Below are 14,381 nucleotides of genomic sequence, written 5' to 3' on the forward strand. Positions count from 1 at the left end.
CAAATTAACAACCATGAGAGTCAACTTAGAACTAATACTCTTTCGATGAATAAGTCCGATTTCACCATTTCATTCTTCTTGTATATACCAACAGCCTCTCAGATACCAAGACTGGGTCTCTTATAACAAGATCGTCGTTGGCAAATCTAACTACAGCAAGCCCTAAGTTGACCATCTACAGAACTTAGGAAATTTTGCGAATTTATCAATTTTACCCAGAGACTCTATGTATGTGAACCCTTGCAAAACCTTCAAGATGAAAGCCAGACGTTGGCGTGACACCCTGGGACAAATTTGATGCGGAGATCAGTCGCCTTTAGGAGTTCACTTGAAAGTGCAAATGCTGCCCAAAGAAACTCTACAAACCTACTTCAAACGACACTACGGGGACAGCCATCGGTGGACCAATACAGGGCTGGAGATTCCAGCGAGATGTTCAGCTACACAGATGCTAGATGGCAGAATGGAGGAGATATATTAGCTCTAAAAGAGATCAGATATCTCATTATAGTGTCATCATCTAGGTGAAGTAGAAAATGAAATGGCTGGAAAAAAAAGAAAAAAGAAAAAAGAAAAAAAAAATTAAGCTCACCGACTATGGCTGTCTGGACTTCTGTCCGATGAAAAAAATAATCTTACAGGAAAGGCAGGTAGATGGCAGTGAAGTGGCCGAAGGACAATGTATCTATGATGACTGGCGGCTTAACAGCTTGCTAGAACCTTTGTCGAAACGTTGCCGGTAATTGAACAGGTGGTTAAGCTGTGCCGTGAGCCATCTGAAATAATCATTCCATCCTTCGGATCTGCAGAAAGCGCGAAACCAACCGATTTAAAGAGATAAATACGCAAGAACGCATGCTCGCAAGTTCAGTCACCTGGGTCGGTAGATGCCTATGAGAAGCAGCACTATAGTTATTTCAATGCACTGGTATTTTAGTTTGCAGGTACTCCGTAGGTAGGAAACCAACAAGGAAAACATTCGATTATTCTGTATTTGTAGATCTACTCCAAGTGACTACATCGTCCTGCTTGCCGGGCTCTCGGTCTGTTAAATATATACATACATACATTCCCCTATTTTGATAAATCATGATAGCTTCCACCTGGACATTGTTCCTAGTAACGAACTACGTTATTAGTTTTTACTCTAAGCTAATTAACCAGCCATGATTATGTCCTCTGTACAAGCACATACCAACAAACACAAACAAGGTCACAAAAAAAAGGAGAGAATAATAGGCTAGCAGCCCAAGTTACGACAAGGTAACTTTGTGGGATCTCCAACCGTAGATCCGGAGTGGTATCGCCGTTCTCTCTTTGTTCAAGCAGCCGTGGCTTGTATACCAGCGACGGGCAACAATAAACAGGGAATCCAACGGGTGCTCTTCCTTTGTCAACTCCAACGCCCGTTTGATGAGCTGTGTTATGATTGATGACTCGATGTGATGCTGGTCCAGATTAACCGAACAGGGACAGTGATGCGCTCTCTAAACTTGGCCCCTGGTCTGCACCCGCGCGTCCCCATGGCCAGGGGGATGAGAAGGTCTCTGACTTTCCTGCTTTTTTACCCCTGCTCCCATCCCTTGCGCATGATGGAGATTGGCCCGCAGGACGCATGCATCTTCGGAGCATCCCAGGAAGGACGAAAGCGCCTTGTCCTGTCCTATTACCCAACCCCCTCCCACCCTTTGACGTACTCCGTATGTAGTCGTATCGACCTTGAAAAGAAAAGGTGAAGAAGACATGGAAGAAAAAGAAGCGAATATCCTGGTCCTGATTAGTTCCTTTTCTGTCATTGTTACCGATCCCTACCGCAGGCCTTGGTCATTTTTGTCCTCCTTTCGTGCCTGTCTTTTCGTCTTTTCTCAGCCTCTCACTCGTCGCTGTCTTTTGGAGCTTCCGGGGATCTCTCTGCTGCCATCTTCCACCACAGGACCGCAGAGTAAACTTGTCTCATATTCACTCGTTTGATCTTCTCCATCTCCGAGTCTTTCGTTCAACGCGCCCTCTTCTTCCCCACCACGGTGCAGACTGCTAAACCCTGCTGCCGATAAGAAAATAGCCCTCTGCTAGCTTGTGAATACGACCAGATACGCACTGCTTTCAAGCCCTGAGACTGACTGTTCTCTCCTCATATCCGCATTCTTCGTCTGGCCCTCCTCTTCGGACAACAAGCAAGTGCGCCAGCAGGACTTTTGTGCGCTTCAGGCTCCCGCTCTCTCTCGATGTGATGACGACCGGTCAAGATGGCTCCCCGTAACTACTCAGAGTTGGGCAGGTCCCTCGGCCTGCTGGGAGATCAACTGCCATGGTACTGGAAAGTTGTCTCTGTCGGCTCAGCGTGGTCTCTGTTGACCGGGTATGTGATTTTTTTTTTTCCTTCTGATCTCTGCTGCTATTGAAGTTGTAGTTGAAGTTGAAGTTGAGGTTGAAGTTGAGTTTGCCTCCTTTTGGCCGGAGCCAGCGAATGCTAACGACCTCCGCTTCTTCTGCCGCGATGTAGCTTCATCCTCTTCCCCTTCGCCATGGAGCCAAACGGCGCGGAGCTGGGAGCAAACAAGAATGCACTCCTGGGAACCGCTGTCATCCTCCTTACGCTTGCATACCTTCTCAGCGCGCTCTACTACGTGCGGTGGCGCAGGAGTATCTACCTATTCAACTCTCTCTTCTTGTATGGGCTCTACGTATAACCCCGTTGCTGTATTGATTCAATGCAACTTCACGCTGACTATATGTACATACAGTGCCTGTTTTACATCTTCCATCCTAGGAATGTTTAATGTTCTTATCAATATCCTGGTGCGCAAACTGCTGCCAATGAATATGTTGTCCACCATTATCGTGGCCATCTCGTGCGTTTCGACAGCTGCCTATGGGCTCCTGGCCTTCTACTTCTCCGACTACTGGCTGTCCGTGACCTGTTCACGGAAGCGAAGACGGGCGCGCACTCGAGCTGCCAGTGAAGTGGCTCCAGATGACGCAGAGCTGCAGAGGAGACAGCTTTTGCGCCTCTATCTACGTCCGGATAGGGCTCCCAGCGTGGAGCTATCGCAGAGCACATTCCGCATAGACCTCCCAGACCCTCAGTCCGCCGCTGGCACAGAGGAGGAGATGCTCGTCACCCCTCCGCAGAACGCATACGAGAGATCTCTGCATTCCGTCTCTGCTCCGAGCAATTACCCTTCCGAAGTGCATTCAAGCCCGACTTCTGCTTACAAGCTGAATCCCCTTCGATACTGGCAGCCCCAGCGCAGCCACCGAGACCAAATGCGCCCCCTAGCAGAGTTGATCAGCTAGGAGGAGTCGCCACATTCACTTACAACACTGCATGAGTGAAACGAACATTTCTACTACCGTGGAGACTGCTATTTTTCCATTTAACCGGAACCATGTACTACCAGATATTCTATTCAACCTTCTTCATTTCTTCTCTACATTCGGTTACTTTCTATCAAATACACTGCAGAAAGAGGATAGAGCAACCAGCGTATTACTACGGGGCGAATCTCGATTATTCTTCCACTTCACCCGGCATCACCCGATCGGAGCTTACATGGAACGGAGTCTTCCTAATTCATCTTTCTTCATTTATTTTACACTCTAACTATACATCCTAGGCACGGCTAGCTATTTTTCTTCTCCATCTATACTTATACTTGGATTTCATTTGTCGGCGGGTAACGGAGGGGCCTAGTGGCACGTTCTCTAATCATGTGGAATTATGGAAATCAGGACTATACGGCTTATATTTCGATTGTGAAGATTATTGGATGAACATGGATAGGTGTATTATTTCCCCTTTGCTCTTAAATATATATCTACGAATTTTCATTTCCATTTCCTCTTGCCAAACATGTTGCTGCGGGTAGCCAATTCGCCTCCTTGCTATTATGCAGCCGTATTACTACAGGCCACAAGTCACCAACAGTACTTCTATAGATGCAACGCACCGTTTCCTCGCCACTCTGCGCTACACAACAGGAAACCCCAAAGGTATGAGATACAGAGCCAGGGCGCAAAACCGAGACCAATCAAATCATCCTGCTAGAGCCAGCGGGTGCCTTGGATCTCTGAATTACAAGGAGAGAAAAGCTTTCACTTAGTTATTCAATTGACAAACCTGACGCTGAATATTTAGATGAAGTTTTTTAGGAGGCGGTGGAGAGACAGATCACTCACTCATTGTGTACATATTCCCGTCCTACTATAACTACCATCCACGTCTCACAATATCACCCAGTTAATGGTCGTGTATTATGAATGGCGAAACAAATACCCTTAGTCTAGTCGTCGAGATAGACCGAGGGCATCGGCAATCGGCTCGATGGCTACAGGAAGCTAACCAGCTCGGCAGTGAGCTAGTCAATCAGCTAACTAGTGAACTAGTTAACTAGTTTATCATTTTTGCCGAAATGCCGAAGATTGAAAAGAACTGCAGAGTAGAATACAATAATAGTACTGCTTTTATTTCCTGTGCCTGAGAAATAGAAGGATATCCCTCAAGCTTTGCCGGCATCTTCCTTTAGAGTAACTATTCTATTAAGTACAATCTTCTCGGGTGTGCTTGTTGTGTCCTCGCAGAAGTATGCTACACGCATACCCTGGAACCGAACTGATGCAGGTGATGGTCTATCGGTAGTTGACTCTCCCTTGTTAGCTGGCCAGGGAGCCCTCTGCTTTACTTCATGGAAGCCGGTCTCGATGATTGCATTGGGGAGAATCTCTTCAGAGTCCGGGTTTATATCGGCCAAGAAGCCATCAGGATGACCGGCAGGGTTCGCTGATTTGAAAAGCGGGTTGAAGTTATGTACTTCGACATTGACAGGGCTGTTGTGAGCGGGAGATAGAGCAACCCATTGGATATATCTATGATTAAGGGTTAGCTTTCCGGACTACGGGGGCTTTCAGATGGAAGTCAACTTACGCTTTAGGCTTCTTGAACTTCTCATCTCCTTCGGGTTTATCGTACTTCGCGTGAATCAAGGTAACTAGACCCGTGTTTGGATCCTTTTCGAAAGATGTAGCGGTGATAGGGAAGGGAACCTTTAGCAGACCAACGGACCCACCGGGAGCCAATCTGAAAAAGTTGTCAGAGGCTTCTTCTCTGAAGTCGCTGCGGTCAATGTAGACGGTCTTGGTAAATGGTACAGTGTGAGACTAGATAGGTGTCAGCAACCGTGGTAAAACTGGCATACAAATGCATGATTCCGCGAGCACTTACCCCATGGCTAGGGTCTTTTGAGAAAGGCAGGTCAATCATCTCCACGTAGTCATCCGGGAGGTTTTCAATAACAACAGGGATGGGATCCAACACAAGCATAAGCCTAGGAACCGTTGACTCTAGGTAGGATCGCACAGACTGCTCTAGGCGCTTAACGTCAATTGTCGTTTTGGCCTTTGTAACACCGAGTTCTTTTACAAAGGATAAGATAGCTTGGGGAGGTATTCCACGTCGGCGAAGACCAACGAGAGTGAAAAGGCGAGGATCATCCCATCCCTTGACGTATTTTCCTCGGTTGCATCCTTTTGGCTCGTTGCCTTCAATGAGCTCAACTAGCTTCCGCTTCGACATGATAGTGCCGTTGATATTTAGGCGACCATACCTGCGCATACATTAGAAAACCCTGAATTTCCCAGTGTGCAGTTGTCCCCAAAAAAGAATACATACTCTCTCTGCATTGGCTTGTAGATATCGAGCTCATTTACTACCCAATCGTAGGACTCACGCGACAGTTCAAACTCCGTGGTGCACAGTGAGTGCGTGATGTTTTCAAAACTATCGCACACACAGTGGCAGTATTCATATGTTGGGTATATCTTCCACTTGTCACCAGTCTGCAAATGCTTTGCGAAATTACCGTCATCCGTTTCGACTACTCGGTATGCGAAAAGATCCCACATCTGAGGGTTAGGGTTCTCTAGATCCTGCTTCAAACGGAGCGCTGCCTCCCGAGCTCGATATTTCCCATCACGCATTGCACGAAATTCTGCAAGAGATTCTGATGTAGGACGGTCACGATGAGCACAAGCAAACCTTTCGTTTCCCTTTTTATCTGAGGTCTCGTCTGCACCGCGCTGGGCCTTGATCTCGCTGTCTAATCAAAAGTGTTAGCGTGAGATTCTAGCAATAACCCAGAACTCGCTTTACCTGTACAATGACAGACATATGCCTTATCCTTCAAGATCAACTTCTCCGCTAGTTCGTACAACTTATCAAAATAATCACTTGTGTGCGTAATCTTTACTGGAGTGAAACCAAGCCAGCTGACAATGTCTTTGATGCTCTCGACGTAACGTTCCTCCTCGCCTTTCGGGTTCGAATCGTCGAAACGCAAGTAGCATATTCCACCGTAGTATCTGGCAAATTCGAAGTTGACAGTCATGGCCTTGCTGTGGCCGATATGGAGATAGCCATTTGGCTCGGGGGGGAATCGCGTTACAACCTGTTTGTTGACGGTACTCTCGAGGGGCCGTTCCTTGTACACGTCGGCAAGGAATCCGACCTTAAACATCGCATCCGGGTCATTGGAAGCTGGAGCAGCACGTTTAGATTCAGCTTTTTCAGGTTTTGGCTTCTTCTCTTTTGGATTCTTCTCCTTGGGCTTTTTTTCTTTTGGTGGCTTCTGTTCTGCGGCAGGTTTCTGATCTTCGGCGGGCTGGCTGTCTTCCGCCGGCTTAGGACGAGCTGGCAGGTCCGTTGGCGTCTCCATCTTTCGTCCTTAGCAGTCCAATATCCCACCTTCAAAATAATAACATTAACGTGGCAGCAAGAAGAGAGTATCCTAAAGGGCATGCGAAATCATTAGCCGGAAGTTCGACCTGATAATAATGACTCCCACTAGAAAACTAGAAAATCCCCCGCCAAAAGGCCTACAGGCGTTCTTACGTAAGAACTTAACATTGATCACGTGGTAGTCATTAGCCGCGGTTCATTCTTTGCGAGAAGCGAAATAAAATAAAACAAAATAAGAATACAAGATAAGACGGCAGCATAGCTACCGGCGGGGGTAGTAGCTGTGGGCGAGCCTAGTCAATAACGAGAATCCGCCCAGGGTAACCCCCATCACAAGCAACCACACTGGACGGCCTGGGTCATCACCGCTGGGATGGGGCTACCTCTTGGGGGCTCGTTGGCAGCAGTGACTACGGGGGTGGCTAAGGAGGCGAGGGTGCAGACAGAGTGGTGATAGGGAACATTTGCTTCTTCTTCTGCTGCTGCTGCTTCTTCTGCTTCGCCCTGCTCTTGTCCTTCCTATGTCTTTTGCATAAAGTTGAGGCTGACAACGTCGTCTAGCACTACTATTAGGGGAAACTGCCATCCTTAAACCCAGAACCACCAGCACCTTCCTACCTAGGCAACTTTCTCTCTTTCTTGTTTACTCTTCTCCAAGCTTCTCTCTTGCTGTCTCTTCCCATCTTTTCTTGCTCTCTTGTGGTACTAGAGGTAAGGCGAGCCAGTTAATAAAGAGGTCGTGTTGGGCCAAAGGAGAGAAATGGGGATACACTGGAGGGAAAATTTGCCTAATATACGTATTCGTGGATGATGCTGATACCCAAGATGCCTTTACACTAACTAATTGTCAAGCCTTGCTCAATGTCCATCCAATAGGTATCTAGTTATATCTTGGTCCATATAAGGCTTTGAACCTCAGACTTTTTTTTACCAGATATTTAGACTGGCGTCTACTGAATACGAGATATAACTCTTGGATAAGTAAATCTATATTTAGTTTTCGAAGGTGGTTTTTACACAATTCCATCCTAACTCTGAGACGATTTTAATATTTTGGCTCTCGAGTATTGCAGGTTACGCTGGACAGAAGAGAAGCGAATCACATCAAACAAAGAGACCAAAGGATTTATTACCCATTTAATCTGGGATTTGAGCTCTGCAGCACAAACTACACCTCGCCCACCAGATTATGATGGTTTGTTTCGGTATGCGGCTGATGGCTCCCTTGCATATGACGAACTCTTGACGACACAAGAGATCATCGTCAACCACTCTCGGAGGCTATCTATTTAAATACCATTTACTAATGTGTTGATTATTGATGGCCGGTGTTCATGCATGTCCCTCACAATATAGTGATTGACGAACAGAACAACACCACAGGAGTACTACGCTTAGAAACTATCCAGTAAGTATAGTGTATTATATTATGAATATGCACAGGTTTTAAGACCTATGTTCTAGACGACTACCCAATGTGGATGGACCGAATCGTACTGGGAAGAGATTAACTCTGTGAAAAAAGTCGTTGCAAAAGATTTTGTCAAACTGCTGAACTAAAAGCGAACCCGCTAGTCGGTGGCAGAGAGAGTTGCTATAGTAGCTATATAGCTTTGGTATATTTCCACCGCTAGCACCGTGGAAACGCTCGATAATAGTTAATATCACTAACAGTAAGTTTCAGTGATTAAACCATCAATTTAGACATTTGAAGCTTTGCATCTGGTACAATACCCTATCCTGTCAATGTTATAATTTCACACACTTTTTAGTCAATTAGCCAGCGTTAGTGGAGTTTCTTCACAGACCTGTGTATCGGAGTCCTTGGAGGAATGCCGTCTTCAGCAACTTCCCTACTAAGTCACTCGGGACATGGTGACAGAAGAGTCTGAATTAATCATATCGGTTGGAGAATAGAGGTCTAATAACTATGTCATATAATATGCATCTCTACTAACCCAAAGTACGATACCATGTCTTGCTGACATTTCCAGGAATCGAATAATTAATGGAAGGGATCACGGAGCCCTGTATTTTGTGAACTAGAGATATATTAAGAAACCGAGACATGGAGTGATGCAATAACGGTTAGATACCACTGGATTTGTATTCAAGCCATTACCAAGTATTCTTCCTTCCAGTTAAGTTTGATCATCCAGGCAGCAGCATGAATTTTATCAAAGCCGCAGGGATGCGCAGAAGTCTCTCCCGAGAGCAACCACGATGCCCAATCGCTTGTCCAATGTGTCATTGATTCTTTTTCAATGCTGATTATGGAGGGTATAGTGCCTGATTTATTCAATTAATTTTGGATAAATCTTTTGAAACTTTGAGGGTCACCAAGTGGCTTTGAAGGCGCATCGTGCCCCTGTGGAGTTTTGACGCTCGTATACGAATAGAATACCAGAGACGAGTCATTGGGAGCCCCTTTACAACGCTTGAAACTGTTGCCTAAAGTTTAAATGGGGCCTAAAATTTAACCCTTGGTTAATTCAGACACCAACTCCACCCAGAAACAGATACCTAACGGCTAGTTCCTGTTGGACTTACAATCCACTCTGATGTAACCCGTACACATTACCAGTGGTTCCGGGTGCTCTTTCCTGTATTCTTCTAGCTAAAGCTGCGCGAGAAAGATGGAAGATGGGAAACATCTGGATATAGCTGTCATTTTGTTTATCCCATAGCTTGAGAAATGAACCGGTTAACCACTCTCAAACATACACGTATCACACGGCTATTTTTATAAACAGCGCCTCGTGCCAAGGATCCAAAATATGCGGGCCGTACCGCAGCGGCTAAAATAAGCCAATAGAGATTGAGAGTTATAGGCTTGCACACTATTAGTAGTTCGCGCCGTTCGAGCTGGGTTAAAAACCTTATTTAAACTGATAGCCCTTGAAATCCCTACCCACTTCTACTGCACCCTCCCAGGGTGAAATGTACAAGCCTCCTGATCTGAGAATGCTTATCCAATCAACTACTTGGTAAACTGTCGGATACCCACTATTTGCATGAACTTATTGCGCATTAAACGACTGCATTGCCAAGTATGCTGTTGAGTGCTTTATATCCAACCATTTTCATTGCCGCCTTCGTGTCTGCCTGCCAGACTTTCCACAATCATGCGGCTGATACAGTTGTACTTACTCGAATTGCATTAAATTTTGAGCCCCGGGCTCTAATTATTCATTTATCCCAGTTTCCTCCCATGTAGAGGTCTATATAAGCCAGAGGAACTGCCCTTCGTTGCTCATCTCCTGTCATGAAATAATCAGATACTCAAGAGACCCTTCCTGTATCCAGACAATTAGCACGCTCAAATCATTCAGCAACAACCTTTGCACAATTATTTTTGCCATTGGCCATCACGCTTTATTCATTGATCAATTTGTATCTGATTTCACTATGGTTTCAACCAGAGCTAGGTCTATTCAGATCCAACTCAACCCTCGAATGGCTGTCGCTTCAACATATGTCGAAGATACCCCTAAACGTCGTTCTGTGAACAAATCTGGACGTGGAGTGATTCCGACCTACGAAAAACGATTTCGCACTCGTAAAACTGCTACCTCAGGAGTGAAAAAGCGTTACGTTACCCCGACAGCTAACACCATAAAGGCCACATCCAGGACAGCAAACGGCAATAAACAGCTGGCCAAAAAATGCAAAACGATCACAGTACACAGTGGCAAATTCTTGAACCACCTCATGGATCACAAAATCTACTATGATGGCTATTCGGATGTCCAAGGTCACCCGCCTGCAAAGCCAAGAAATTGGGACGAGTTGCAGGAGGTTATAAAGAAGCCCCATCCTTCTCTTTTATCAGAGCGCTTTTCCGATGAGGCTTTTCAAAGTTTCAAACTGAAAGACCTTCGAGCCTTCAACGAGAGGGATGTCATTCTCGACTCGCTATGTACTATCGACATGTTCACAGGCGATCTCAGGAGTATCTCGAGAGACTACCTGTTCAATAACACCGTGCCTATTACTGATGGCTCTCTCTGCGACACAAAGCCTGACATTGTGTATGGGGCTATTCCCGAAAGCCTCCGCTTAGGAGTCCGAGAGGAGTTACGCGATAGCATTGTACCTTCTACTCGAACAGATCTTCCTATCTTACCAAATTTCTTTTTGGAAGCCAAGGGTCCCGATGGAAATCCTGCTATTGCAATGCGTCAGGCTTGTTATGACGGCACAGTTGGGGCGCGTGGTATGCATGCCTTACAGTCTTACATTGACAATGAGCCAGTCTATGATGGAAATGCTTATACTATCTCTGGAATTTATCACTACGGCCATCTGAAATTTTATTGCCATCATATGGCGCCTCCCACTGAGAAAGATGGACGCCCTAAACATATCATGACCTCTCTATGCTCCTACTCTATGGTAAACGATCGCGATGACTTCATCAGAGGAGCATCGGCATACCGCAACCTTCGTGACTGGGCTAAGGAGAAGAGGGACATGTTCATTGCAGCTGCGAACGAAAAATATGAGGAATTGAAGGACCAGGCTGCCCCCATAGAGTCACAGCACTATGATGCAAGCTTCGATACACAGTCCTTCCCTAGTGATTCCGAGGAGTCTGAGCTCTGATCTTGATGAAGAGCTTGTGATACGCAGTCATCCTGGTAATTGAATCCGGCTAGTAAGGCATGGATTGATACCATACCACTAACATGTGGTCTTACATGTCACATATGTTTTATTTGTGAGAGATTACTACGGGTTTACCCAAATGATATATATATGGAGAAACGATTTGATATTCAATATTTATACTCATATCTACATGTCTTGTCCAGGAAGGAACGTGCTATTAATTTGTTTATAACTAACATCTCTGAGTTTTAGATTCTGCTTCTTTTTTTTTTTTTTTTTTTTTTTTTTTTTTGGATTGCTTGATTATAGTTATTTATTTTTGTCACTAAGCCTTTCTATATCATAATAACCAAAATTAATTTACCCAACGGCCTCCATTTTCATAAACAGCTTCTCCCTCTTAAGGAAGAAGGAGGTGGTTAATACCACGCCCCCAGCACCAATAAGCGATACATAAACATTCTTCATCGCAGAGACAATGGCACTGATTGCAGCCTCTTTTACTTCAGGTGTTCCATGGATGAGAATGTCACTCTTTGCTCCAGCAATTGCGGAAATAAGCTGTTCCCTCGAGTAGTCGCCATATTGAGCGAGGGCAGTTTCAAGGTTTCTTAGGGCTAAATTCTGGAATATCGTGCCAGAGATAGCGAGGCACAACACCGTTGCCCCAAGCTGAGCAAGGTTTATAAAGGTAACCGCTTGGTTAACTTCAACCCCTTTAACCTTCGCTGCAGCAACGCTGTAAGCGGCCTGTGCTATTGCTCCGGCTCCGATGGCAAGAAGAACAGAATACCCGTATATGTTTGCGGTGGGTGTCTGGGCATCAACAGTATACATAAGGGATGATCCGGCAACCAAGAATACTCCACTAATGAAGTACCACGGCATGTAATAACCGAAAACTGGCATTAAGGCTCCGCTCGACATAATCACCGTTATTGTGACCATGACAAATGGTAGGAGGCGAACGGCGGCAGCAATTGCGCTATCTCCACGAGTGAACTGGAAAAATAGTGGGATATAGTAGGCACCGACGAAAAATGCCGAGTTAGAGCAGCAGGTGCTGATGTAAAGGATTATCAATGACCTTCTCTTGAGGAAGGTTCCAGGGAACGCTCGGCGGGCTGGCGTGGTGAAAACTGCGAAGTATTGTTGGAGAATAAATGCAATAAGCGTGACTCCAAAAAGCACGAATAAGGCAATTATGCGTCCATCGTTCCACTTCCATGTTACTCCGGCAAATGTAAGAACCATGACCCAAAGGAAGTACACTCCGCCGTTAAGAATCATTCCTATGATATCAAGTTCCCTAAACTTCGAGAACACAGAGCCTTCTGGAGATGAATTATGTCTTGGAACGAGCAGGAAAAGTGCTGGTAGTGTGATGGCAGCAAGAACTAGGTTGATATAGAATGCCTGAAACTGTTAGAGATGGGAGTTTATATATCCAGGCGGGTGAAACTTACCCATCTCCATGTCGCGGGGCTGTCTGCAAAGGAGCCTCCAATCACAGGGCCAAGTATAGCTCCCGCTCCCCAGACAATTCCAGTCAATCCCATGTATACAGGCCGTCTTCGAAGAGTGGTAAAAATTGCAATGTAGTTGAGAACCCTAAAGAGCGTGTTAGTATCAAAATTATGCTTTAAACAATGTTAGGACATACCCAAGGTACATTCCACACCCGCCGATCCCAGCCATCACTCGGCCTACTATTAACGAGTTCATATTCGGGGCACCTCCACAAAGAGCACTCCCACCTTCAAACAAAGCGAGTGAGATTATGTATACATATTTGATATCAAATATGTTATAAAGAGCGCCACTTTGGACATTAGCTGACATATCCGCAAATTATATTTCAAATAAACTCACATTGGAAGGATAGTTGCGACTGATCCTAGAGGGAAACCGGTTCCCAGCCAGCTAAGCTTGTCCACAGACCCAAATCTTTCCACAATGGGCACCTGGACATCGGCCACAATTGTTGTATCAAGTCCGTATAAAAAGGCTGAGGAATAGAGCACACAGCAGACAAGGAACCACTGGAGGAGAAATGTGAGCTAGAATGTAAACCAATATTACTAGATTTCGGGTGTTCTACTTACTTTCCATCCATGTACTCGAGATGGTATCGTTGCATGGCTGTCATCACCAGCGGCTTTTTCAGAGTTATCAATAGTATTCGTTAAGGGTCGCTCGATGGAGTAAATTGAAGCCTGCCCGCTCGCCGGAACGGAAGATTGTGCTGGGGTATCCATTGCAAATACTATAAGTAGAGGCCCAGCTGTTTTAAAGACGAAATGGCTTGTGTTCATGTAAAGCAATCCACGGAATACCAGCGCAATTTGTAGCCCACGCCATTATGGCTGTGACTCAATGATTTCAATCCTGGTAAAATAAAAGTCTCCGAGGACGGTCTAATTCTAGAGTAAAATCTATAGAGAGGCTCATTCACACACACAACATAACACGAAAATATGATTGGTAGCTTTAAGAGCTACTATCATGCCGTCACGAAGTACCCCCTTACCATGATAGCAATAACGTGGTTTTGTCAGCATCGAGCTAGGCTCCTGTGGGTCTACCACGTTCGATATAATTATAAATCAACGGCCCGCGGATCCGAGGCGGTCCTGGAAATCCAATGTATTCGGACGAACAAGAAGAGAACTAGAGTGAGGTGAGTTTCTTGGTATAATATCATTTCCCCCTTGGAAGGGAGGAATGACGACAGTTGCTGGGGTGATCCAATAACGGAACATATCCTTGGGCCTGGTACATTCATGAAACCCATATAAGCTTCTTTCTGCCATGCGGAATTAAAGAGGCTAAAAGCCGCCATAACTACGGCCTTTAATCTCCGGATAAAGGCCGCAGGCACTAAGCCATTCCCCCTTGCTCTCACCCTTGCTCTTGTTAATTTGTTTGTATGTTGACGTCAACAATTCAAGACTGATTCTCAGCCAGTAGATCCGGAGGCTCAAATGGCAGACATCACGGGAAGTTTCTGTCCGCTGCTAGTTATGGACTTCTGGCC

At 45.6% G+C, this 14,381-nt stretch overlaps 4 protein-coding genes across 6 annotated transcripts; 2 read left to right on the forward strand and 2 right to left on the reverse strand.

Annotated features, from left to right (window-relative positions):
• Window positions 1–2,246: 2,246 nt before the first annotated feature.
• On the forward strand, window positions 2,247–3,297 carry TERG_07037 (uncharacterized protein; the record flags this gene model as incomplete). The annotated part of the gene is made up of 3 exons (XM_003232137.1): window positions 2,247–2,359; window positions 2,504–2,671; window positions 2,745–3,297. The coding sequence occupies 3 exons, from the start codon at window positions 2,247–2,249 to the stop codon at window positions 3,295–3,297; spliced, it is 834 nt and encodes a 277-aa protein (XP_003232185.1).
• Window positions 3,298–4,499: 1,202 nt separating this feature from the next.
• Window positions 4,500–6,710, reverse strand: TERG_07038 (glutamine-tRNA ligase; the record flags this gene model as incomplete). 3 transcript variants are annotated; one of them, XM_003232138.1, is made up of 5 exons in its annotated part: window positions 4,500–4,866; window positions 4,925–5,157; window positions 5,222–5,603; window positions 5,669–6,095; window positions 6,149–6,710. In XM_003232138.1, the coding sequence occupies 5 exons, from the start codon at window positions 6,708–6,710 to the stop codon at window positions 4,500–4,502; spliced, it is 1,971 nt and encodes a 656-aa protein (XP_003232186.1). The 3 variants fall into 3 exon arrangements, with proteins under 3 accessions (XP_003232186.1, XP_047607122.1, XP_047607123.1); XM_047750314.1 differs by lacking the exon at window positions 4,500–4,866 and having other exon boundaries at window positions 4,921–5,157; XM_047750315.1 differs by lacking the exon at window positions 4,500–4,866 and having other exon boundaries at window positions 5,120–5,603.
• A 419-nt stretch (window positions 6,711–7,129) lies between these two features.
• On the forward strand, window positions 7,130–11,613 carry TERG_07039 (uncharacterized protein). Its single transcript, XM_047748705.1, has one exon. It carries the CDS (start codon window positions 10,142–10,144, stop codon window positions 11,336–11,338), a length of 1,197 nt encoding a protein of 398 aa, XP_047604693.1. The 5' UTR covers window positions 7,130–10,141; the 3' UTR covers window positions 11,339–11,613.
• A 91-nt stretch (window positions 11,614–11,704) lies between these two features.
• Window positions 11,705–13,602, reverse strand: TERG_07040 (uncharacterized protein; the record flags this gene model as incomplete). Its single annotated transcript, XM_003232140.1, has 5 exons — window positions 11,705–12,760; window positions 12,811–12,955; window positions 13,008–13,166; window positions 13,217–13,386; window positions 13,450–13,602. The coding sequence occupies 5 exons, from the start codon at window positions 13,600–13,602 to the stop codon at window positions 11,705–11,707; spliced, it is 1,683 nt and encodes a 560-aa protein (XP_003232188.1).
• Between the last annotated feature and the right edge of the window lie 779 nt (window positions 13,603–14,381).

Source organism: Trichophyton rubrum (genome assembly GCF_000151425.1).
Source record: "Trichophyton rubrum CBS 118892 genomic scaffold supercont2.9, whole genome shotgun sequence".
NCBI classification, from domain to species: Eukaryota; Fungi; Ascomycota; class Eurotiomycetes; order Onygenales; family Arthrodermataceae; genus Trichophyton; species Trichophyton rubrum.

Coding starts and splice junctions, on each gene's coding strand:
- TERG_07039 (XM_047748705.1), top strand. CDS start 10,142: ATGGTTTCAACCAGAGCTAGGTCTATTCAGATCCAACTCAACCCTCGA.